This window comes from Lutra lutra, chromosome 8 (assembly GCF_902655055.1).
Source record: "Lutra lutra chromosome 8, mLutLut1.2, whole genome shotgun sequence".
Lineage (NCBI taxonomy): Eukaryota > Metazoa > Chordata > Mammalia > Carnivora > Mustelidae > Lutra > Lutra lutra.
The window spans coordinates 72,234,445-72,261,420 of record NC_062285.1 but is presented as its reverse complement, the minus strand read 5'-3'; the positions used below and the strand labels follow the sequence as shown (position 1 = coordinate 72,261,420).

Below are 26,976 nucleotides of genomic sequence, written 5' to 3'. Positions count from 1 at the left end.
AAAGTAGCCAGTTATTTTACCAGCAGAATGAGTTTATTTGGGAATAGCAGAGCAATTGCAGTTTGGGACATGCAAACTATAATCAACCAAGTCTGGAGAGCAAAGGAGAGAGGTTTGCTTTTAGAGAGGAAAGGTAGGAGTTGAGAGGGGTGGTTTTAAATGAAAGTTCATTGGAGGAAAGCAAGAGTTCAGGGTTGTGGGGACTTCTTATTGTCTGGGCTGTTGCTGGACTAGGACAAAATCTCTTTCCTCCTGCTAGTGTGGTAAAAGAAGCTTCCTCCTGTCCAGGTAGGTAAAGTAAGCAGCAAGTAGTGGTACAGGCTTGAGAACTCCTTCCTCAGGATGTCTCAACTCCAATTTGAATGAGGTTTTCCTTTACTCATTTTCACAGAATACCAGAGGGTCACCTCTGGGATTTTAAACTTTTTGGCTTCCTGATGCTCCCAAGAAGCCTACATATAAGGTTAGTTATTTTTTATAACTTGGATGTAGGGACCTCACAGCCTGCCCCCGGTACCTGGTTTTGCCCTGTGGTGGTTCTGTGGAACATTTTTTATTCTTCAATTTTTATTTCATGTCAATGCACGATGCTCATTTTTTACATTGTAGACATGCCTCAAAGACTTTTGTAAATTAATTTGTGTTAGAGGTGTTTTTACTAAAATGTTGTGTATTCCTATAAAAATAGTTACTGCAGAATTGTTTAATCCATTCTCTATCTACTAAGTGGTTGGCATTTTTTCTTTCTCCATATATGTCCTCCCCTCCCCGCAAGACAAGCACAGACTCCAAAAGGGTTAGTGATTGATGGTGTTTAACTCACTTCCTCGTAGAGATAGTGTAATTATTCATTCAAGACATCTAGTTACATCTGTGGGATAGAAGATGAGTGGGCACAGACTGTCCACATGTTAGTAATTAAAGTCACTGGTCCTTAGTGCTTTGTTGTCTTGTGTGATTGCGTATGAAGAGGAAGAAGTGAGGCATCTTGTTTTGGAAATGATTTTGGTAAATAATGCTTCATTCACTTAACTGTAAAAACCATTCTGAGATGCTCTAGAACTACTTACATAAGGCACAAAAATCATGGTTTAAATTTTTCAGATTTTAATAGCATTCTTCCAGAAGTCATATTGTAAGCCAGGAATAATTCCATCAGGTGGCATTTGTAATTTGCTTCTGAAAAAGTCTTCTAGCCTGTAATAAGTCTCTTCACCTTCATTTATGCCGTAAAACACTAAAGACCCTAATTTTGTCTTTTTTCTTTCAACTTTCCTAAGATTATTCAATAGACCAGAAATCTCAACTACTTTTCTTTTTTTTTCTTTCCTTCTTTCCTTCCTTCCTCCCTTCCTCCCTCCCTTCCTTCCCTCCCTTCCTTCCTTCCTTTCATTTTTAGAGATTTTATTTATTTGACAGAGAGACAGCCAGAAAGGGAATACTAGCAGGGGGAGTGGGAGAAGGAGAAGCAGGCTTCCTGCTGCGCATGGAGCCTAATGCGGGGCTCAATCCCTGGGATCATAACCTGAGCTGAAGGCAGACACTTAAAGACTGAGCCACCCAGCCGCCCCTCAACTACTTTTCTTATGCCTAAAAACGTGAGATCTCAGGTCTCAGGGTTACTTCCTATAAAGATGTCCTATAACTGTAGAGCACTCCATACTTTCCTATCATATTTGTTAGATTCTGTTTTTCCTGTTAGCATGTTACGTCCATGAATGGGGTACATGTCCATTTTGTTCACCAGCACATTCTCAGCATACACGGCATTTTCTGAACGATCAGAGATGCTCAACAAATAGTTGTTGAGTGAAAAGGTAAGTTGGATCTCAGCCTATTTAAGGAGAGGCCCAGGCAATGTAGGCCATGGGCCATGTTAATAAGGATAAGGGATAACTCAAAAAACAACATTGGCAATGATTTCATTCACTGGCTCTTATTTAGAGAAGGGTGGGGCTCATGTTTGTTCTTGCAGTTTGGAGATTAAATTATATATCCATTGTGACAATAAGAAAATTCCACTTTAGGTAAGGTACTGGCGAGAACAATGAGATGTTCAGCAAAAATCTGATTAAATAATTAACATATTAAGCAAATTGTTGATTATCTGCTCTGTGTTTACTTGGGATATAGAGTGTTGACCAAAAAAAGATAGGGTACTTTGAATGATTCACACAAAAAATGTACATTTAAAAATTCATTAAATCCGTTGATTTATAGAAGTAGTTAATATATTCTCAAAGGCCAACGATAAAAAATATTTTCCTCAAGACCTAAATAATTCTTTGAAGTTGGAAGTATCTCACCCAAAGATAAACTATATATTATACTAGTCTAGCAATATACTGACACATTTTTTTCTCTAGAGAATTGAATTTTTTAGTATACAGTAATGTACTAATACCATATATAGGACTTCAGAGTTTCTGATGATGTTCAATGGTTTACTTTATTTTAATTCTCATAATCATACTGGGAGACAGATGGGATAGTTATTACATGCCTGACTTCCCATGGGGCACAGAGAGTTTGAGGGGATTGGCAATCCAGAATCTGAATTCCAGATGGTTTGTATAATATAGTCATTAAGAAGATTGCCATTAATAGATGGGACAGTGATAGGCAAAACATTTGGACAAAGATCCATCAGGTGAATTAGTGGTCCAGCAATATTTTGAGCTCCTCCCTATGGTTGATCTGCCTAAGCCATTCTTTCATTTAGAGAATATTTGTTTTTGTTTTTGTTTTTTAATTGAAGTACAGTTGACACACAGGGTTACATTAGTTTCAGGTGCACAAAACAATGATTTCACAAGTTTATCCATTATGCTATAAGCCTACCACATATGTAGCTCCCATCTGTCTGTCCCTATATAATGCTATTATAATACCATATCAATATACAATACCAGTATAACCACGGTTATATTCCCTATTTTGTACCTTTTATTTTCATGACTTACTCATTCCATTATTGGGAGCCTATATCGCGATCCCCTTACCCATTTTGCTTATTCCCCCATCTTCCTTCCTTCTGGCAAACATCAGTTTGTTCTCTGTATTTATGGATCTGTTTCTGCTTTCTGTTTGTTTGTTTATTCATTTGTTTTGTTTTTTTAGATTCCGCATATAAGTGAAATCATATGGTAAATTGTCTTTCTCTGTCTAACGCATTTGCACTTAGCATAATACCCTCTAGGTCCATCCATGTCACAAATGACAAGATCTTATTCTTTTTTTTTTTAATGGCTAAGTAATATTCTGTTGTGTATGTATATGTGTGTGTGTGTGTGTGTGTGTGTGTGCACCATGACTTCTTTATCCATTCATATACTGATGGACATAGAGTGTATTTTTTAAGGTTAGCAGGAAGAGTTTTATGGTATACTATATTCTCAGAATCATTAGACATTTTCTGGCAGGGATGCAAGGAGATACATTTGAAGAGAAAGAATGCAATGCCTTAATAAAAAAAAGATACTCCTTTCCAAAATAATAATATTTATGTGGAAACAGATGACCAAAAGTTCTGTCTAGGTACTGTACCCCAGAAGGAGAGCTTTGTGTTCACATATCACTGACCATTGCTAAGCTGAGATATTCTGTGTTTAAAAATACCATAATGATAGTATTACCTCAATTAGTTAAAATTCCACAGTATTTTCTTGGTTAAGTTTTTCCTCTCTGTAAAACTTTGATGAGCTGTTATTGTGCCCAGAACAATGTGCATGTAGGCACTTGACAAATATTTATTGAAATGAAATTGCTTGTGTGAGGGCTAGCCATTGACCAAATGGAGAAGTAGCAAGAAAATATTAACAGCAAAAAAAGAAATGGCTCCCCCATCCTTGACCTTTAGTTCAAGAGCTTCTAAAAAAATTTTATAGTATATGAATATAATAGTTACATTTTACAATTGTTAAGGTAGAGTTAGATAAATCACTGTTTTATCGTGTTTCCCCAAACCCATGGAATCTCAGTATTTTGTGGCTTGAACAAGCCAGTGAATTGTGCTAGAGGGAGGAAAGGGATGAAAGAAGAAGGGAAGGAAGAAAGAAGAAGGCAAGGAACATCATACCAGGCACTCAATGAGATGTATGTATATTAGCTCACATAATCTCATATAATCCTGTGATACTAGCCCTCTTTAGGGACAGGAAGTAGAACACTGAGGGGTTGGACAGCCTGTGCTATAGTCCCACAGTCCTACAACCTGGAAGTTAGGAGGTAGGAGGCTCCTAGCTTTTTATTTTATTTATTTATTTTTTTTTAAAGATTTTGTTTATTTTAGAGAAAGAGTGAACGAGTGGAGGGAGGGGCAGAAGGAGAGGGAGAGGAAGGAAATCTCAAGCAGACTCCTTGCTGAGCACAGAGCCTGACACTGGGCCTGATTCCACAACCTGGAGATCATGACCTGACCCAACATCAAGAGCCCATTGCCCAACCAACTGAGCCACCCTGGTGCCCCTGGAGATACCTGGCTTTACATTGCTGATGCTACTTCTGCCCTTTTCAGATATGCTGCTTCTGTGCCCAGATTTGTGCCAGGAAGCCTGGGGTTGCCAGTCAACCTGGTTCAAGAACTCTCCCCCCCACTTTTTTTAAAGGTTTAAAAAACCTTTAAAAAGTGGGCGAGGGGCACAGGATGAGGGAGAGAATTCTCAAGTAGACTCTCTGCTGAGCATAGAGCCCAGTACAGGGCTCAGTCTAATGACCCTAAAATCATGACTTGAGCTGAAACGAAGAGTTGGATGCTTAACCAACTGAGCCACCCAGGCACCCCTCAAGGACTCAAACAGCAGTGAGGGAGGGTTTAAATTGGCTTTTACAAGGGAAACTAATATTATTACTATGAGTGTTATTATTTTATTACCTGGGGAGAGGCAGAGGGAGAGGGAGAATCCCAAGCAGGCAGAGGCCAGTGCAGGGCTTGATCTCACAACCCTGAGACCATGACTTGAGCTGATATCAAGAGTCCTATGCTTAACTGACGGAGCCACGCAGGTGCCCCAAGGCAAACTAAATATTAGTTGAACATGAATGAGCCCACACTTTTAAAATAAACTATGTAAAAATAGATATGCAAATAAACATGTATAACTCACTGAGCTCAGATCAGGCTTCTGTCTATGCTGTGAACCACATCTATCCTTGTTAAGGTTACCAGGGGATCTCCATGTTGCTAAATCCAGGGGGCAATTTTTAGTTTTTACTTTACTTTATTTATTAATCTATTATTGCAAATCTATTGCATTTGCTGCAATTTTTCCCCTTCTTTTTTGAGAAACTCTCTCTCTCTCTCTCTCTCTCTTTTTTTTTTTTTTAACTTATCTTCCAGGACTCCACACTTTTCTGGGGCCACTCCTAAGTCTCCTTAGTGTCCTGACTTCTTGTTGGAATGTCCCAGCATTCACATCTTTGACCTTTTCTCTTTTCCGTCACCCCCATTTACCATTGAGTCTCCTAACGTTAGTTACCTACTGTATGCTGATCACTCCCAACTCTTTCCAGGAAAGACCAGTTCCCTGGATGTATTCTCATATTTATTTGCCTCCTTGACACTGTCATTTAAATGCCTAAAGGAGATGTCACACATGACATATTTAAAATTGAACTCTAAACCATTTCCCCCAAAACCTGCTCCTCTGTAATCTGTACCTCAGTAAATGGCAGGTCCATCTTTACAGCTATGTTAGCCAAAACCCTTGGCATCATTCTCAGTACCTCTTTTTATTTTACTCTACTTCCATTACATCAGCAAATCCTGTCAGCTTTTCCTTCAAAATATCTCCAGAATCTGCTCACTTCTCACCATCCCCACTACCATCACCCTCGTCGAAGCCACCAGAATCTCTAGTCCGCTGTTAAAGGAGACTCCTGACTGGTCATGTTATTTCTACCATGACATCTTGTAGCCTGTTCACACAGAGGCAGAGTGGTTGTTCCAAAATATGGCATAATGTTAGTCCTTTCCTTGTCCTACCTTGACTTGATGTACATCTCAGAACAAAACCCAAAGTCTTTATCATACCCTTCAGGGTCCTACAGACTTCATTCTCCAATCTCTCCACAAGTTAACTCTGATTTCCTCTTCTACGTCTCAGTCCCCTGCTTACTCATCTTCACACACAATGGGGTCTTTTGCTCTTCCTTTCCTACCCCAGGGATGTTCCTTCCTCAAGGTCAGCCAGAGCAGTTCCCCCCAGATGTCCATAATGTTCACCATCTCATGTTCAAGGATTTGCTCACATGTCTCCTTTGAGGTCCTTCCCAACCACCCTATTTGAATTGCAGTTCTTTAAAAGCCATTTCCTGATTGTCTCCTGCCAGTGATTTATTTCTCTCCATAGCCCATATTGCCATCTGACATACTATTCATTTCACCTGTTTGTCTTTACTCATGAGATTGTAAGCTCCATAAGAACAGGGATAATTACTTATGTCCCTGTCACCCAGAACAGTGCCTGGAACATAGTAGGCACTTAGTAAATACTTGTGGAATAAATGAATAACTAATTTGAGCATATAAACTTAAATATACATCTAACATATTATAGATCTAACCAATGTATTTCCTTTTTTTGCACTTTTTAAAAATATACAAATATATTTTCCTTTTTAAATTTAAATTCAATTAATTAATATATAATATATTATTTGTTTCAGGGGTACAGGTCTGTGATTCATCAGTCTTATATAATACCCAGTGCTCATTGTAACACATACCCTCCCCAGTGTCCATCACCCTGTTCCCCCATCCCCTCACCCCCGTCCTCTCCAGCAACCCTCAGTTTGTTTCCTAAGATTAAGAATCTCTTATGGTTTGTCTCCATCTCTGGTTTCATCTTACTTCATTTCTTCCTCTCTTCCCCTATTATCCTCTGCCTTGTTTTGGTCGATCTGACCTATGTATTTCTAATGCTGACTTCAAACCCTCCTTAGCACTGACTAAGGAAAATGCCACATGTCAATCTGTGGATCAATCTGGACGTGTCAGAGTGCTGGCCTTTGCCTGTCTGTCTCCTCTGTATCCCACTCTGGAGTTCACTGGACTGTTCTCTGTTGCAGTCATGCAGGGAATTCTTAATTGTCTGCTGGCAAATGCTTAGACTTTACGGTTTAAGTACTGTATCTTTATCAACTATATTTTCTTAGCACTGTCTTTTTCTTGTGCTGCCTTAAGTGCCGACCTCAGCTACTAGTTATCACACAGACTCTTGGAATTTTATTTTTCTGGTTTAATTACTTTGTGCCTATGTGAATTTCTTATAGTATATATTCATATATTCCATTTATTCTGCTGGTAAAATCCGTCTTGCTTCAAATTCATGCAGAATGGCCTACTTAATATCAGAATAGTTATTTTATGTACCAGTTCTGTAGATGTAAGTTCTTCCCCCAAAGAACTGCCACCAGTAAGCATTGTTTCAGCAAGCAGGAGATTCTGTACCTGGTGGTTCTTGCTAACCCAGCTAAAAGACACTGAATGACGCATTTCACTTCCAGGGGCGATTGCTAGGTTTTGATAGTCAGTCCCTGGTACTATAAATAGCACTTCAGGGAACACTCGGGTACACTGAACATTTTCTTTGCAGTCCAGCTCAGTGTTTGCAGAAAGAAAGTCACATGCTGTCTGGTTTGCACAAGTCACTTGCCCGTTAGCGCCTCCCAGGTTCTAGACAGACCCACCCAGAGTGTACATTTTCTCATAAACACAGCATTTGCTTTCAGCATACTTTGTGCCTTTGTTTATACTGCTTCTCTGCCTGGCAATATCCTATTCATCCTTTAAGATTCATCTCAAGTGAGAAAGCGTTCCCTGAGCTGGCTTGCCAGAAATTTGCCCTTTTTCTCCTGTGTGGGATTCTCCACAGCACTTAGAGCATACATCTTCTACAACAATTTCAGCATTACGTTAGAGTTCTATGTTCACAGTCCCCCTACATCTCAAACTGTGAGTCCTGAGGCCTGTGACTTTTTGTAACTTTTTGTATTTACCCCTAACAGTTAGCATAGGAAACACGCAGCTGCTGTTTATTGAGTGAATTGCAGATTTTATGAATGAATGAAATTGCATTCAGATAGGGAGATAGAATTCATTTGAGCTTGTTCCCAGTTTAATGCCTTTAAACTAATCCAATGTTTAGTATGGATTTTTTCTCTTTTCCCTAGTAGCCACTTTCTCCAATGTATATGGTCAGTTTGGTACAAAATATGTTATACTTAGATGCACTTCAGGGAGTTAATTTTTTTAATTTTTATTTGTTTATTCATTTATTTATTTTTAGTGTCAAAGAAGCAGTCTAGTTTATTCCTTATAAACTTCTTGGCATCTTTCTTTCTCCATGCTCTTTTGGTCTGCCCAGTCTTCAGTCAAATTCCTCCAGGGGTCTGCTGTAAACAATGATTTTGTGAGTGGTTGTGTGTTCTCTGCAGTGAAAACCCGCCTTGTTTTCTGTTGCTAGGCAACCCCATTCCAGCTGCCCTTGAAGAAATGCGCGGTGGTGGGAAATGGTGGGATTCTGAAGAAGAGTGGCTGTGGCCGTCAAATAGATGAAGCAAATTTTGTCATGCGGTAAGAGAGAGCACCCACAGCATGGCCTCTGCCTTCTCTCCTTTCCCCCACCCCTTCCACAAGCCCTGGGGCCTTTCAAAGCTAGTCACTTGGGATTAATCAGTTGTAACTGCTCTTTAGCTTCAAGTTCAGATACAAGTGAATGCAGGAGAGGCCCAGGGAGCAAGGGAACATGCCCCAAGAAAGTACAAAGCCAAGGGCTTAGAGGTCGTGGGGAGACCCAAAAGTAGAAACACTTAGATTTTGCTTTAGACCATACAGTTGGGTGATAAAAACTTCAAAGATTGTCTCTAAATGAACGTTTTCATTTATTCATTTCTACTCTACACCCTTGTCATCTTTGTTTTTCACAAAAGCATTTATGAGTAGCAAGTGGGATTTGAAGACGGGTCTGATCTGTGTATGGCTGGGACAGCTGGAAGGAATGAGGGGGCATAACTTTGGAGCAGTGAGGAAGTTTGGTTAAGGGACTGAGCAGAGTGGTGACGCGTGTGTCCCTTGGAGGGGAACATAGGAGGCTTCTGCAGGGGTGTGTAAAAACCTGCTAAGATGGATCCAGTCAGGGGTAGAGGCCTTCCACCTGTAGGGGCACCAGCCTGCACTGGTGGGTGATTTTGACCAGAAGTGAAGACAGCGAGTGATTGGACTGACATGGGTTTGAGATTGTCTGGGTGAGAGGGAGGGAGGAGGGGGAGTAACGACACGGAGGATCCTGGCTAGAGAGAGTGTAAGGTGATATGCCTTGAGGTCTGGGCTGGACAGGAAGTGGGCACTGAGAGGCAAGAACAAGAGAGGAAGGGGCCCAAATGGGGCCCAAGGACAGGGTCATTCTGAGCCCACAGGCAGTGGGTGCTGGGAAAGAAGAGAGAAATGGAATGATAAGAACCAACGTCAAAGAGTAGCCCAGTGGAGTTTATGATTTCAGAACTCAGTATGTCTGGGGGCTGATCTGCTGTGACAGAAAAAGAAGACATTTGTAGCTGAAGCAGCATAGGGACTTTGAAGCTATGTTGTGGAGATTCTTTCAGATGGGCCCCAAAGCCTCACTGACATGGGGATGACAGAGATGCAGGTGGCAAAGGCTCCAGGGCTAGGAAGACTAAGGCCTGCAGCACCACAAAGGGAAGAAGGCTGAGCCTAGGAAGGGAGTCAGGGCTTGGGATTTGGATTTTGTGATCATTTTTAAGGATAAGTAGAGAATAGTCTAGAAGTGGTCAAAGGTGGCTAAGAGAACACTTAACCACCTGGGAGCTCTGAGTGCAGTGGGGGTAAGGAGGCTGAAGACACTAGGTGAGAGTGTTTTGGGGGAAGCCGTGGACTTGGGGGAGAGCCAAGTTCCTGCTCAGAGAATGAGACTTGGGCTCCTTCAGCAGACTTTTTATCTTGCTCGTGAAGCCTGTAGCAGAGGGGGATGTCTTTCTATATCCATCTTTCCTCATGGAAGTGCCCTGCCGTAGTTTTTCCAGTATAGGAATGTGGTTTTTTCTCCATTGCAATTATTATTATTGCTGCAGTATATACAAAGAATAGGAAAATGTAGAAAATAAAAATGTAGTTCTCTTACGTCAGTACAACATCTATTTATTGAGCTACTGCTAGGTATTGGTGTTAGCTGGGACGAGGAATGGTACTTGAACCATTTCTGTCTGTATGTTGTACCTGGAGTGCTCTGATAGAGGTAATTCAGAGACAGATGGTGAGGGGTCAGGGACATTCTAAGAAGTGGTGTGTGGAGTGAACCATGTCTACAGTTCACTCTGGGCACAGGAATAGTCTTTCTGAGGCTCTGAAGTGGGAAAGACACCAAGTGCTGCCACAGTACATTGAGATGAGCCTGGAAAGGTAGTTCAGCTATGGGAGGGGCCACCATCACCCGTAGAGTTGAGGTAGATGAGAAGAGCAAAGGCCCTGGACCAAATCCAGGCATCCACTCCAATATACTGGCATTAGGTAGAGGCTGAAGAGCCAGCAGAGAACACAGAGGGACAGAAGACAAGCTCTTGCCACAAACCAGCTCTGTGATCTACAGCATGTCGTTTTACCCTTGCTGGGGCTCAGCATGTGAGGGAGTAGGAGCAGACAGTTCCTCAGGCTTTTCCATTGTGGAAACGTCTATATAACTATATAATCATAACAGCTCATGTAGTCTACTTTATATTTGCAGCTTGCATTCAAGGATGTTTATTTGCTCTTTCCAAAAACTATGTAAGGAGCAAGGAGGAGTGGTTATTATACTTACAAATTCAAGGAATTTAAGTGATTTCAAAAGGTCTTAATACAGTCTGGCAGGAGGCAGCACAATATATTTTTATATTATTCCTAAGTTTATATATCTATGTGTGTCACTATATTTAGGAAGGTACATGTTTTAAACTTAACATGTTGAAGACTAGGGCTAAGCATTTTTGAGGGGTTATCTATATTTATTTATTGCAAATAAACAAGACTAAGTTTGCGTTATGTACAATCAACATTGCTCTATTCAAATTCAGAATTAACGAGTAAACGAAAATGTTCACAGAATACTGAGAGAGGTGAAGATTGAAAATTCAAAGAACTAGAGTTATTTGTGCATGGACCATTGATTTAATTTCAAAAATAGCACCATTTTCTTTTTTTAAAATTGAATTATAATTGACATGTAACATTTTATTAGTTTCAGGGGTACAACATCATGATTTGATATTTGTATACACTGAAATGATCACAGTGAGTTCGTTTCCCCGTTACCATAGAAGTTACATAATATGCAATAGGGTATTTGCTGACTGTAGTCACGTGCTATATGTTACCCCATGACTTACTTATTTTACAACTGGAATTTTGTATTTCCTGCCTCCCTGTTCACATTACTCTCACTGCCACCCCATCCCTTCTGGCAACCACCAATCTTTGCTCTCTATCTATGAATTTTGTTCTGTTTGTTTTGTGTTTTAGATTCTACATATAAGTGAAATCACAGAGTATTTGTCTTTCTCTGTGATTTATTTCACTTACTCTAATACCCTCAGAGGCCATCTTTATTGTGGCAAATGGTGAGATTTCATTCTTTTTTTATGACAGTAGTATTCCATTGCCTATATACTTCATCTTCTTTATCCATTCATCCATTGATGGACACTCCATGTCATTTGGTTGGAGAATTTAGCCCACTTATGATTAAAGTAGTTCTAGCTAGGGATGTACTTTTGCCATTTAGTTCATTGTTTTCTGGCTGTTTTGTAGTTGCTCCTTGTTTCTTCTTCTTTTGCTCTCTTCCCTTACGGTTTGATGTCTTTCTTCAGTCTTATGTTTAGATGCTGTTCTCATTATTTTTTTGTGTATCTACTGTAGGTTTTTGCTTTGTGGTTACCATGAGACTTACATGTCTCAGCCTATATATACACACTAGTCTATTTTAAGTTGATAGCAAGTTACGTTTGAACACCTACTAAAACCCTACATTTTTACTCTCCCATCCATGTTTTGTTTTTGATGTCATGTTTTACATCCTTTTATTTTGTGTATCCTCTAACTAATAATTGTAATTATAGTTATTTTTCCTATTTTTATATTTTAACCTTCATGTGAACTTTGTAAATGATTGGTCCATTACTTTTATTATGTATTTTCCTTTATCGATGACATTTTTACTTTTATATATTTTCATGTTACTAATAAGTGCCCTTTCCCTTCAGCTTAAGGAGGTCCCTTTAACAATTCTTGTAAGGCCAGTTTAGTGGAGGTCCTTTAGTTTTTGCTTGTCTGGAAAGCTCTCTTATCTTCTCCTTTAGTTAAATGATAACTTTGCGAAGTAGAGTCTTCTTGATAGGCAGTTTTTTGCTTTTAGCTCTTTGAATATATCTTGCGCTCCCTTCTGATCTTCAAGGTTTCTGTTGAAAATCTGCATGTGGTCTTATGGGGGTTCCCTTATATGTAACACATTGATTATCTCTTGCTGCTTTAAGATTCTATCTTTAACTTTTGACATTTTAATTATAATGTGTTGTAGTGTGGGTCTCATTAGGTGGGCTTCCTAAGCCTGCATGTTTATTTCCTCCTTTTCCAGGCTGGTGAAGTTTTTAGCAATTATTTCTTCAAATAAGTTTTCTGTCCCTTTTTCTTCTCCTTCTGGTACCCCTATTATGCAGATGTTCATCTGCTTGATATTGTCTCAGAGGTTCCTTAAGCTATCTTCACTTAAATGTTTGTTTGTTTGTTTGTTTTTCTTCTTGCTGCTCTGTTTTGGTGAGTCCCACTGTCCTGTCTTCCAAGTCACTGTTCCTTCTTTCTGTTTCATCTAGGACACCTTTGGTGTATTTTTAAGTTCAGTAATATTGTATTCTTCAGCTCTGTAAGTTCTGTTTGGTACTTTCTTATATTTCATATCTCTTCATTGAAGTTCTTTCTGTGTTTATCCACTCTCCTGAGAGTGGTGAGCATCTATTTGATAATTACTTTGAACTCTATCAGGAAAATTACTTATCTTCATTTCATTAAGGTTTTTTTTGGGGGGTTGTATCTTGTTCTTTCAATTGAAGAATATGCCTCTTTTCCTCATTTTGTTTGATTCTCTGTGTTTGTTTCTTTGTATTATGTCAAACAACTGTGTCTCCCAGTCTTTTTTTTTTTTTTTTAAAGATTTTATTTATTTATTTGACAGAGAGAGAGATCATAGGTAGACAGAGAGGCAGGCAGAGAGAGAGGAGGAAGCAGGCTCCCTGCTGAGCAGAAAGCCCGATGCGGGGCTCGAACCCAGGACTTGGGATCATGACCTGAGCCGAAGGCAGCGGCTTAACCCACTGAGCCACCCAGGCGCCCCTGTGTCTCCCAGTCTTAAAGGAATGGTCACAGGAAGATGAGTGAGTATTTTAGTCTGCTGCCTGCATTTGACCTGGGAGGGATAACCTGCCGGGAACTCTTTCTCTAATTCTTTCAGACCTGTGGGGCCCAGATACATAAGTTCCCCTTGGCTCAGAGACAGAGCATCCCTTGTATGTTCTGAAAGCACCTACTGTGTTTGGCGGCATGGATTCACAGTAGAGTGCCAGACTGGGACATGCCCTTCCATAGGCTTTGGCAGGGAAGACAAGTGCTGGCATATTGGCACATACACCTGACCAGTTTGACATTTTACATCTTTTAAAGGGGGGAATGGGAGCACCATCCCAGGGCAAGCAGAAAGGTAGGAGAGTGCAAAAATGACACGCACCAGCACCTCCATCTCTGGAGAGAGTGCCAGCAGACCCCTGCCCTTCTGGCAGATGCTTTAAGATTAGACAATGAATTTCTTTCACATATGGTCTAGGTGCTTTTCCTCTTGCTGTTTTTGCACTGGTGCCCAGGAGAATGAGCCTATGCATGAGCCCTTTTAAGATGGGAGTCTTCGTTTTCTATAGTCCTTTGGGTCTTCTAGGTATAAGCAATGCTGGTTTTCAAAGCCAGATGTTTTGGGGCCTCTCTGGTGCAGGTCCCAAGTGTTGGGATACATGATATGGAGATCAAATAGCTTGTTCCTTAGGGATATGCTCTATATTTGTGAGACCCCTCTCACTTGTGGCTTACCATGCCAGGAGAGGGATTTTTGACAAGACCGTGTCTCTGCCTCTCCTACCTTTCCTGATTTGGTCCTTTTATCTTTTGTTGTGGAGTTGCCATTTAGCTCATTTTCAGGTCTTTTCCAGGGAGAATTATTCTATAGGTAGCTGTAGATTTGGTGTACCAATGGGAGGAAGTCAGTTCAGGGTCTTCCAATGCCACCATCTTGAACCCCTGTGAAGAATATGGCCATTTTCATAACATATTTGAATTTTCTAAAAGCCTAGTTTATGGTTTACAATATGGGAGTAATTGAGTGTTACAAATTTTTTATAAATTATTCTCATTTGACCACTTACAGATCTACTTGAAAATGGTTGCTTCATACACATTTTTTGAGAAAATTGAGGTAGAGTCATAATTCAAAATTAAACATTTAGTAAGTACATACGATTAGAAAATACATAGTATGTCTGATCTTAGACTGTAGGATGCATGGAGAGTTACAGTGAGAGAAAAGATCCAAAAATAGCCTTACCTGCATACAGTGATATACCACATTACAGTTCAAAATGTTTTCCAGTATTAGGATAAAACAGTATTGTAATTTTCTTTGCTTAGACATTTTCAAATACATTTTCTTATCTTTTTTTTTTTAAAGATTTTATTTACTTGAGAGAGAGAGAGAGAATGAGGAGGGAGGAAGAGGAGAGCAGAGGAAAAGGGAGAAGCAGACTCTGAGATGAGCAGGGAGCCCAACATGGGGCTGGATCCCAGGGACCCAGGATAGTGACCTGAGCTGAAGGCAAATGCTTAACCGCCTAAGCCACCCAGGTGCCACTCAACTACACTTCCTAATGCTAAACATCTATTTCTTGTTTTTCTATTTTCTTGTTTTTCAAAGTAAACATTTGCTCTAACCCAAAAAACACTTTAAAAAATAATATCATTGAATACAATTCATCTGGAAGGTCTGTAAGACAAAGGTAACATGATTGCATCTTGGAGATGATTTGGGTGGCTCAGGGATACAAGTGAGGGCAACATCATTTTGGTGCCATGGAATTATCATGTGTGTTTTGCATACTTAAGTATGCATAATACTTTTAAGGTTTTTATTTAAATTCCAGTTAGTTAACATGCAGTGTAATACTAGTTTTAGGTGTACAATATAGAGATTCAACACTTCCACAAACACCTGGTGCTCATCACAACAGGTTGTTCATCCTTCAGTCCCCATTACCTATTCAGCTCATCCCCCTACCTGCCTCCTCTCTGGTAACCATCAGTTTGTTCTCTGTAGTTAGAATCTGTTTCCTGGTTTGCCTCACTCTCTCTCTCTCTCTCTTTTTTTTCCCCTATATTCATTTGCTCTGTCTTCTAAATTCCACATAAGAGGGAAATAATATGGTATTTCTCTTTCTTTAACTGATATATTTCACCTAGCACAATACTCTCTAGCTCCATTCATGTCACTACAAATGGCTAGATTTTATTCTTTTTGATGGGTGAGATATATATATATAGATACACACACACACACACACACACACACATACACACGTATGTATGTATCTCACTATGGACAGTTGGTCTGTTCTCCTATTTTGGCTATTGTAAATAATGCTACTATAAACATCAGGGTGCATGTATCCCTTTGAATTTGTGTTCTTGTATTCTTTGGCAAATACCTAGTAGTGAAATTGCTGGGTCATAGGGTAGTTCTATTTTTAACTTTTATTTGCTTTGTTTTTTCAAAAAAATTTAAAAATATTTTACTTATTTATTTGAGAGGGGCAAGAGAGAGGGCACAAGGCGGGGTGGGGAGAGTGCTAAAGAGAGAAGGAGAAGCAGACTCCCTGCTGAGCAAGGAGCCCGATGCAGGACTCAGTCCCAGGACCCTGGGATCATGACCTGAGCTGAAGGCTGATTCTTAACCCACTGAGCCAACCTGGCATCCCAAAAGAATGCAATTCTGTGATAACATCTTTTAGGGTCATGAGCACAGTTACGAAGACACATTAGCCACATTAGCAATAATGCAAAGTTTGAAACACTTTTACAGAATTATGCCTTATTAGAAACAATTTGTATTAAATGTGCCTCTTATGTAAATCTACGTAATTATCAGTTTAGGAATTGAAGAGCTAAAATTACAGTGTGCTTTTTCTAAGAAAAGAACTACGAGGAAGAGTCATAGACATTTGCATTTGAAGAACTTAAGACAGATATTTACACCAAAATGCAGTGTCATTATTTTCCAGAAATGCATTTATAAAACATTATCTTGTTATAAACAATTTCCTTGTGTTGTAGGACTTAACAGTCAGTATCCAGAAGTTTTTCTTGAACTTTGACTGTGTGATAGAAGGTATGAAGGAACCCAGACATATGAGCCATGGATCAACCTCCAAGGAACACACAGAAAAACAGACTATTCATTAAAATTGACATGTTTCATTAATGACAAAATAGGTTAACTGTACTCTCCAGCAGTATTTAGAGGTTATAGTTTTGATATAATGTGTTTGATTCTCAATGTTATGAAGGACCATTAAGACAAAAGCTTCCTGTCGCGGCCGGCACGACAAATCGACCAGGAAAACGTGAGGGTAAGAGGATGGTGAAAAGAAATTAAGAGACAAAGAGATGGTGGCAGGAGGGACACTGAGGAGGATGTCCAACAGTGCTGATTTTATTCCACATCTTACAAGCATTTATAAGGCAGATCACAATAGAAGGAGTAATACATCAGTATCTAGTCAGATGACCGCAAGTTCCTATAACAAGTTTACATTAACTACAAGCAAACCTCGTGATGCCAGGTAGTCTTGGCTAAAGCCATGAGCAAGACAATCAACCAGGGAGTGGGTTATGGGAGGTACAGGAACAACAAGGACCAACTAAGAATTCATGACCCTGACCACATTGTTCCCTTCTGTAGGGAGAGTGTGTGGGAAGTCACGTAGGTGAGCGCACGACACATAGCACAGACCCTTTCTCAGTGTTACTCAGCTTTCCCGTCCTTAACCTTGTCAAGGTGTCTGGACTTTGAAGGAGACACAAGTCAGGGCCTGGTTTGATCTACGACTCCAGCCATGTCATAGCCTCCAACAGCTTCCTTAAGACATAAATGCTCAGGGGCACCTGGGTGGCTCAGTAAGTTAAGTGTCTGCCTTTGGCTCAGGTCATGATCCCAGGGTCCTGGGATCTAGCCTGTGTTGGGCTTTCTGCTTGGTGGGAAGTCTGCTTCTCCTCTCCGACTCTTTCTGTCCCCCTCCCCATCACTTGTTCTCTCTGTGTCTCTCTAATAAATAATTAAAGCTTTTAAAAAAAAATAGATGTAAATGCTCAAATTTTAGCTTGTGTTTTACCCTGCAAGTCACCTTCATCAACTGATCAAAGATCAGTTCAATCACAAGACCATAGTCAGCACCCGTGCTGGATGAGCCTGGCTGGTAATGCTGAGGCTCACTCCCTCACAAGGGTCCTCAGAAACCACACTGGATATGGTGTGACCATTAAAGTATAGACACCTCAAGAGGAGGCCCTGTGACTTGGCTTACCCCCAGCCCCTTACAATGACCACTGTGTTTTTCTCAATGGGAACTCAGCAAAAGTCACCAACTGGCTGACTAAGTAATATGTGGGTAGCTGCCTGAAGGGCCAGCATCTTTTTACTGTTGAGCAGATGAAAGGAAGATTCCAAATCAACTGAGACAAGTTCCACCCAAGATGCCCTGATGTGGTAGGAGTCACAGGACAAATACAAGACAACATCAAGGAACTTGAGCTAATCAGCTGAGTGACTGCCTGGACAATTCCATGTCCTGGGGAAATTTGTAGGGTGAATTTAATAGTTGGGGGAGCGGCAGAGACCTTAATGTTTACTACATCTCTTTACCTGCAAATAAATGATGCTTTAGTTTGTTGAAGAGTCAAAGTTAGAGATGCTCTGATGTGGTAGGAGTCAAGTTAGAGCTAGGGGTGACTAGGAGAAATTAGGACAGAGTAATAAAACCTAATGGAAACTATGGATTCATTTAGGGTCTTCATAAAAAAATATATATTTAATTATAAATATATTTCTGATACACAATATTTTTGAGTTTTTACTATGGAGGAGGTATCAAGGTAGGGACCTCTTATACATTTCTTACTGTAATCCTTACAACAAGCTCCTTGGAGAAGAAAAGTCATTATCCTCATTTTGTGTAATGAGGAAACAAAGGCCAGGCAGATGAATTAACTTGCCTGAAGTTCCACTGGCAGAAAGCCATGGATTGGGATTTGTAGTTGCCCTATTTTCCACTGTAAACATTCATAAGACATTGTGGCCAAGGAAAGCAATAAGGGCTGGGGTGGTTGTGTGTGTGTGTGTGTGTGTGTGTGTGTGTGTGTGTGTGTATGTATGTGAGAGAGAGACAGAGAGAGAGAAAAAGAGAGAGAGACTGAGCGAGAGAGAGAGGGGAGTTATTTTTGTCACCAAGAAAACATCACCTGTATGCTTTCCCTTGGCTGAACTGGGACAGTGGAAAATCATTGCATTTCTTGAGATAACAAATCACCCTGTTCCACCAGTAGTCAATGCATACATTGGTCATGTATACAGAAGTTGGACATGCATTGATTTAGGTGGCAGAGTTTGCCATAAATGTACTGTTATAATTTAGGATTTGGAAACAGAAAGAAAACCACAAGCAAATACAATTCTTCCCTGTGTCTTGAGGTTTCTGGGTACACAGAGAACACTGCCAGCCCTGTGTCCTAGTATACCACACCCTCCTGAGCTCTAGTTTCAAGCCTAATACTTCCTGTCCTACCAACTCAAAAATATTTTGAATGGAATAAATTCATCCTAGTTAATGTCTCTTTTTTAATAGATTACTTAACTCTCTAGCTGACATTTTCTTTTAAAACAGGACTCATTTTTATGACTGCATTTTGAAGATGGTTATAGTTAGTCATCTAATGACTGTTAAAAGGGAGAGGTGATAAAATTGATTATTTGTGGGTGAGCTAGATCTAGGAAAATTCCCATTTGTCATGATAATTGATTTAAAAGTTTATAACTCATTCTAAAATGTTTTGTTTCTCTAGATGCAATCTTCCTCCTTTGTCAAGTGAATACACTAAAGATGTTGGATCCAAAAGTCATTTAGTGACCGCTAACCCCAGCATAATTCGGCAAAGGTAAGAGTTTATGACGTCTGTTTGTGAGAAACTGAAGAGGAAGGCCTTTGAAGTATTTAACATCTTAAGGCAGTGCACATAATTCAGTTTGAGAAACAAAGAAGAAAACCATCTGGACAGGCAGGAAGGATGAAGGAGGGAATTGTAAATAAACTAAGCAGGATTATGGGAATCCAAACACTATTTATGCCTCTTCTGGGATTCTGTTTCTTGCCTTTAGAGATGGTAGAAATAACATGAGAATCCGTTATTTCACTCAGAGAAGCGATACAATCACCTGCTTACTCATTTCTACTTTCTAACTTGCTAGCTTTATTCCCAACTCCTTGATTGGCACTACTATTAATAGTAGTTTTGTTAAAGAATAAAAACAAAAATGCCCCATCCACTGCATATGTATGCATGAAAATAGCAAAATTGTCAGAATATACAGGAATATATAATCATGATGATATTATGTTACATTATATTGCGTTCAATCAGATTTGGGAGAGCAGACGGAAAATTCTTGCTCCCAGATCAATTCTGGAGATCTTCGACAGCTGCTGTGGGAGCTTTTGGGGGTTGGTCTCTAGTTGACAGAGCCCATCAGTAAACTATGGGTTGTTTCTCCAAGGATTGCTCAGTGTAGAGAATGACTCAATCTCTGTGAAAAGAGAAGTCAAACGTTGCCTTAACACTCTCCTGCCTAGCTAGCAGTTAGGACTGCAATCTCAGATGTGGTGAGCTCAGGCTCTTGTCATCCAAGGGAGTCATACCCAGGTGACTGCACATGTGTGTCACCTCATAAGCAATGCTGCACTGTTTTGGTTCACAAGTAAGCATTCCCATATAAAAGATATCCAGAAATGCAACCAAACATTTTTTTAAATTTTGGCAGATACTGTGAAATCACCTCTCCAAAATGTACCATTTACTTTCTCTTTTGTAAAGAATAAGACTGCCTGTTTCCCAGTCCTAAAAACATCATGTAGTATTCATTTTTTAAATTTTTGGCAATTTATTGGGTGAGAGATGATACATTATTTTTTATTTACTATACATTTTTTTCTGACTACAGCAAGGGCTGAGTGACTATTGACTGTTAATACTTTCTCTGTGAATTGCCTTCTTGTATTTTTTGCTCATTTTGTGCTATTTTTCTTTTTAAAAAATATCTTCCTGTTGGTTTATAAGAACTGTTTATATTAGAGGTGTTAACTGTTTATGTTATAGATGTGTTTGCTGTATATGTAGCAAATATTTTCTTCCAGCCTATCATTGATGTTTTAACTGCTGTCCTTTCAAAATTTAATATGTTTTATGCAATAAAATTTGATAATCTTTTCCTCTATGGCTTCTTTTTAAAAAAATCTTTCTTTGATCTTACTTCCACACATCACTTCCGTTGAAAAAAATGTTGTTCTGTATTTTGCTAGTGCATTTATAGTTTCAATTTTCTTATTTAAGAAATTTAATCCAGGGGTGCCTGGGTGGCTCAGTCAGTTGAACGTCCAATTCTTGATTTTGGCTCAGGTCATGACTTTGAGGTTGTGAGGTAGACCCCCACACATCAGACTCTGCACTCATCATGGAGCCTGCTTGAGATTCTCTCTCTCTCCTTCTCCCTCTGCCCCATCCCCTGCTTGCACACCCTTTCTCTCAAAATAAAGAAATAAAATCTTAAAAAAAATTTAAAAACCCATCATTATTTCCTTGACCGTTTTTAAGTTATCTAAAATTTTTGGCATCAGCTTAAATTGTCACCAAGTATGTACTTTCAGTGTATTCTGTGTTGTGCATATGCTTTACATATATATTGCCAAAATCTCAAAAGTGCAGATTTAGCTCTTTGGATGTTACATGTCCTCAGTATACTTTGTCGGAATAATTCATAAGTTGAGCTTTCTGTCAGAAAAAAAGCTGATCCCTTTTTAATTCAAGTATAAGTGTTAATATTTAACCCATATAATCATCTTACCTCTGAATTCTAATTATTCAACATGTAAACAAAGTATGGGAATTGCCAAGAGTTTATCCCCTGGATAAAACGAGGTATGACCTCTTGTAGTTCTTATAAGGATCTTTTTGCTTTTTCTCAAGGGACACTCCCTCAGACACTGTGTATCTTGGAATTTTTTTTTTTTTTTTCCTGGCCTGAGTGGTTTTTATACTCTGGGACAATGCGTCATTGTAACATTTGGGTGGTAGGAGGTATGCCTTTTGTGAAGTGGAGGAGGGAAAATTATGGACATAGAGTCTGGGAAAGAGTCACCTAGACTCAGATTAGGCTTGAGCAAGTAAGTTTTAGAAAAGTATGTAAGTGGAAGTTGAGGATTTGGAAGTTTAGGGGGAAGAGGGAGATAATCATGGAAGCTTCTTGAGGACAGTGTTGCCAAGGTACTCATTCAACAATACTTTTTGAAATCTGCTCTGGGACAAGAAGTACTAACTTGAATGAGACGTGACTGAAGTTTACACCCTGAGGTTACTCACAGTCAGCAGGCATTACCATGGTCCTATTGAATGGTCTGTACCAGGGCCTAAGGGGTTCCCTGAACCACTTCTGAAATGTATACAAAAATTTCATACATGTGCATTTTTTCATCCGATTTTCCATGGGTTCCATTACTCACAAATGTTTAAAACTTACTGGCCGAGCCTGAGTCATTCTACAGTAGCATGATGTAAAAATAGAGATGAGAGTTCTCAAAGCTTGTTTTAAAATGGTTTTTCAGTAGAGCTGAAAACTCAATTAGCCATTTGTCCATAGCAGGAGTCCAGTATATATCAGAGTAAATGATTGTTAAAGATAAAAACTGAAACTTAATAGATTGTCCTATTATGAAATTAAGAATTCATTTTTAAACTCTGAAGCTCCAACTTGGGAAATGATTATTTGCTACAACTAGCAAAGAGCAGCAGGATCTGTGTGTGTTTCCATGTAAGCATATCAGAGGTGTTATTAGTATAGGTGTGAGTAGCTTGGGGTCAGCAATCTTTCATCTGTGTTCCCGAGCCCCCGGCATGTTGTTTGGCATACAAGATATGCAGATCAAATATGTATGGAATGAATGAGTAAGTGAATAAATAGCCAAATTTTACAAACCATATTTGAATGACGTAGTTTGAATTGTCTCATAAAAGGAGATTTTTTTTTCCTTTGGTGTAAGTTAAAATATTTATGGTCTTAGGATGAGGAGATGACTTTTTAGTAACAGGTATTTCAAAACAGTATTAATGGAATATTTACGTGGGAAGATTTATTTACTCTTTTTTTTTTTAAGCTGACATGAATTAGGAAACAAAGTTTTCAGAATAAATGGAGTCTAAGTCAGTGGTGGAGTTAACATTTTAAAATTTGAAAATGCATAACTTTTAATTCATTAGGAGGACTTGATATGAGACCCCAGTATTTATGTTGAGGTTCTTAATATCAAATATGGGTAATGTCTTCCCATACAACTGGAACAGACTTCATCCAGTGTAGTGATATTAGCAGGGAGAACAATTATTTATTTTATTTATGTACTTTAAAAAATAATTCAAGAATTGAGGAAAATATTTGGTCTAAAGAAGATTATAGCAGTTTCTCTTTAAAATTCTATATGACTCACATCTCAGACTATGTTCCTGAACTTCTGTATCTGTTCTGCCGGATGACTTCTTTTTTCTTTTCTCTCCAAACTCAGAGCAGCTTATCAGTGTTTGCATCAAGGCTTGGCAGCCTCTGATAGCCGTTCAGTCTAACGTCTGTCATGATAGAAGAGAATTAAAAAGCAGATACTAAAATTGGAACTGGAGGGAGCAAGTAGAAGATAGGGAAGAGATGCCTCTGGAAAGGTACAGATCTTCGTGAATTTGTGTCTGAGAGACAATATTACATAGTGGTGAGGAGCCCAAGTCTGGCTGTAGATGGATTGGTGTTCAAGTTCTGGTGCCAGTACTAATGTGTGCTTCTACTTACTGGCTATGTAACGTTAGTTTCTTAACTTCCCATCTCTCAAGTAAGAATGAAATTGTCTTGAGGATTGCTGAGTGGTGTAAATGAGATCATGTAAGTGTGTCCAGTAGGAGCTGTTCTGACTGATACCCAGCAGAGCTACTCAAGAGGACTCTCCTTTTGGAATACATTTTGTTCTTGGATAAAACACATTTTCAGATATATTATTGGGCTCATCAAATTTAGGAACTCTCCCCTCTGCACACTTCTCCCCCAAACTAAAAAAACCCTACAAAACAGAAAATCAGAGAACTAAAGCCAACCATGAGATGCAAAACTGTGATGTCAATGCTAAGCGCTGGAAACCAAGCCCAGGACCTACCATACTAATGTGTGTCCCATTTTAAGCCCTGATAAGGGACCTAATGTGATCCCATGTCATTAGCAGCCCCTGGTTTCCAACAGAAGCACAGATTTCTTCTGAGGAAAACTCTCAGAATTCCTATGTATCACATTCAAACAAATACTAAGCTTATAAGCAAACACTGAAATGCACACAAACCATTAACCCTGAGAGTCCTCGGAGACAAAAAGCAAATGAAAAATTACAGATATAAATGCCTGAGAATGTACTGGAAATGTCCTATGCAGTATCTAAGTATGAAATATTTATAGAAAAAAGTAAGTAGAATAAGTCAATAAGAGAATATCAAAATTAACTAGGTAACCTTGAACAAGAACTAAGAACTTTTAGAAATGAAAAAGATGATTGTTGAAATGAACACACATCAGATTCGACGTAGCTGAAGGAGAATCGGTGAGCTGGAATAAAAGATACAGAAAATATGGAAGCAAGATAACAAACATGGGTGATAGGATGAGAAGGACTACATTAAAGTAGAATTGTGGAATTATAAAAGAGAGGTAAAAGTTGGGACTTTTTACAATTAAATAATGACAGAATCCATAGATAGAGGAAACATGAAGCATCAAACATTGTCAGCTAAATTAAAAAAAAATGCAAACCTAAAGATAAGAAGAAGCTGTAAAAAGCAGCCAGATAGAAAAGACGCTTGCAAAAGAATAATTAATTGAAAAGCAGACTTCCTCCAACAGTAAAAGTGGAAGTCCGAAAGCAGTGGAAAAGTACCTTCAAAGTACTGAGAGAAGAAATGATCAACACAGAGAGGTGTACTCAGCAAATTGTTTTTCAAAATAAAAAACCTTTTTGAAAAACAGATGTGGAGAGTATTTACCACCAATAGATGTTCACTGAAAGAAATCCCGAAGAGTGTATTTCAGGAGAAAAAAAAAAAGGTCACTTCAGAAGGAGAAGCTGGGATGCAAAGAAATTGGTGAGCATGTAAGCAAATCTAAACATACCTCACATGCATGAAATAATAGTTCCTTATCTTTACATATGATTTTGACTTGTAGTGTCAAAACAAGAGCCACAACTGAAGTACTGGAAAACATCATCACATAAATTGGGAGCGTTGAAGTGTTTTACACAAAGCTGAAGTGTTTTAGTAAATAGATAGTGTTTAGTAAATAGCTATCAGAGTAGCCTAAATTCTCCTGGTCATTTCATACAGGCTCATTGAGAATGGGTAGCATCCCAGTGCTAAAACACTAGGGCATGGACTCAGCAAGAGGACCAGTTTAGGAATCGTTACACAGGATTTATATTGGCACCACCAGACTTAAAATCTCTAACCACTCCTCCTCAACCTTCTTTTTAATATGTACTTCAGTGGTACAGTTTTCATAATCAGCAGAGTGTCAGTGAGTTTCAGTTAGAGGGGAAGGAAAGGAAAAAGTGAAGGCAGATTTCTGGAAACCAGTGGGGTGGCATTGGCTGTGTGATCTCAGATAGGTTACTCAACCACTCTCTGCATAGGAAAATGGTGTTAACAGTTGGTACCAGAATTTTGTTTAGTAAGTATGCTGTCTGCATGTGGAACTCTTTCCTGCTGGGAGTTAGGGAGAGACTTGGGGGCATGGTGCTGATTCCAGAATTGAATGTGAGTAGTAGAAAAGTAGAAGACCACTAGGATGAGCCAAATGAGAGGAGATAAGGAATAAATACTGAAGGGCTAGAGGAGGGAAGGGTGGTGCAGGAGCAGGAGAGACATCTTTGGGAACCTTAGGCAGATTGGTAGAAAAGAATTGAAATGTCTAAAATCAGTTGTAAATGGTTTTCCGGAAACTATATGTTCTAATATTATTTCCCATGACCTCTCTCTCACTTTCTCTTACTACTCAGATTTCTAATCTATCCAGGCATTTTTATGTGTGTGTGTGTGTGTGTGTGTGTGTGTGTGTGTGTGTGTAAATGGTGGAGGGACTGTTTCATCTGGGACCGGTATGGCCTGTACTCTGAATCATGGCACGTAAGGGCAGAGACGGCCTTGGAAATGTAATTCTACCAGGAATATTCAATTGAAATCCTGGCAGGTGCTCCCCTTGTACTGACTGCATGCCCCTTTGGAAAGTGGAGACACCCTCTCAACTCACAAAGATACTTCATTAGAGCCCAGGTATTTGTGTTCAAGCTTAACTGTGGGAGGCAGTCTTAAATGTAAAGTCTGAAACTGGCTAATTATCTTCCCAAACTCCACATGTGCTAAGAGCTTCTTTGGGCAAGATGGTGGGGGTCCATCTGTGAACAGTTGCATTTCATGGAGTTCATTATGTATGTAGTAATTTCAGATTGTTCAGCTATTCACGAACTTCATTAATTATCCTCACAAAAAGGGTAAGATAGTAGTAATTATTAGTATGTATATGAATATTTCTATACTCTCTGTGAAAATTATTGTGAAATTTATATTTGTAATTAATTTTACTGGATCATATGAACCATGTGGATTTAATAGAATATAGTTTTGAAATTATTAATTATACTTGTATTTGATTATATATAGCTTAAAATAATGTTATATACTCTTATTGAAAAAATGTTTGCTTTTCAACTTGAATTATAAGAACTCACCTCTAGAAGTTTCTATTAGTAAATTGCCTTAATTTGTTTAACAGAAGGATTTTTTTCTTAAATCAGTTTTAGCGTTCAGCTGATCTCTGAATCATGATCTGCATTTTGACATAAGTTTCCATTATTAGCTCTCATATCTGGATCTCTGTGTGACACCCGCACACACAGCAACAACCGAGAAGGAGAGCGTCTGAGAAACCAGAGCTGTGGTGTAAATGATGGACATGGGCAGAATATAAATTGATAGGGTAGATGGCATATTTAATAAATTACTCTTACAAGTGCTAGTGAAGGGAAAAGCAGGAGGGATGCCCACAAAATAAAATACTGTATTTTATTGATTATGAGATGTATCATTTTTTTAATATTTTAGTATCTGTGAGACTGAGCTGCCTTTTAGAGCCTCTGTTGAGCCCCTAGGAGCTGAAGCAGAGTTGACACTGTGGGAGTGAGGAGGACCTTGGTCAGAGCTGCTCCTGTCCTGTCATCTTCATTGATATTTGTACGTCATTGGTACTGCACAGATCAAGTTTGATTGACATTTAAAATATCCCTGAAAAGTTGGAATATCTATTGGGTATTAAAAAAGACATGGAAACAGAACAGTAGGGTGGCCAGCTTGATTTATAAGCAGACTATTATTTCAGGGAAATGATGGAAACCATTCTATATTTTCTTGAAAAGCAGCAAAATGAGAAGGAAGAAAATTACCCACAAAGAGGGGCAACTGTATCAGAAGTTGTTGCAAAGCTGGATGCGAAGCGATTCTCTATA

General features: G+C 39.1%; 1 protein-coding gene across 3 annotated transcripts in view; it reads left to right on the top strand.

Moving 5' to 3' along the window:
• ST8SIA1 (ST8 alpha-N-acetyl-neuraminide alpha-2,8-sialyltransferase 1) overlaps nucleotides 1–26,976 on the top strand; it is a 170,886-nt gene that overhangs the window by 79,515 nt on the left and 64,395 nt on the right. For 2 of the 3 annotated variants that reach the window (XM_047742609.1, XM_047742608.1), the window contains exons 3-4: nucleotides 8,466–8,575; nucleotides 19,193–19,285. In XM_047742609.1, coding sequence (XP_047598565.1) covers nucleotides 8,466–8,575; nucleotides 19,193–19,285 — 203 coding nt within the window. The remainder of the gene's footprint in view (nucleotides 1–8,465; nucleotides 8,576–19,192; nucleotides 19,286–26,976) is intronic. The other variant, XM_047742610.1, reaches the window with a different exon arrangement.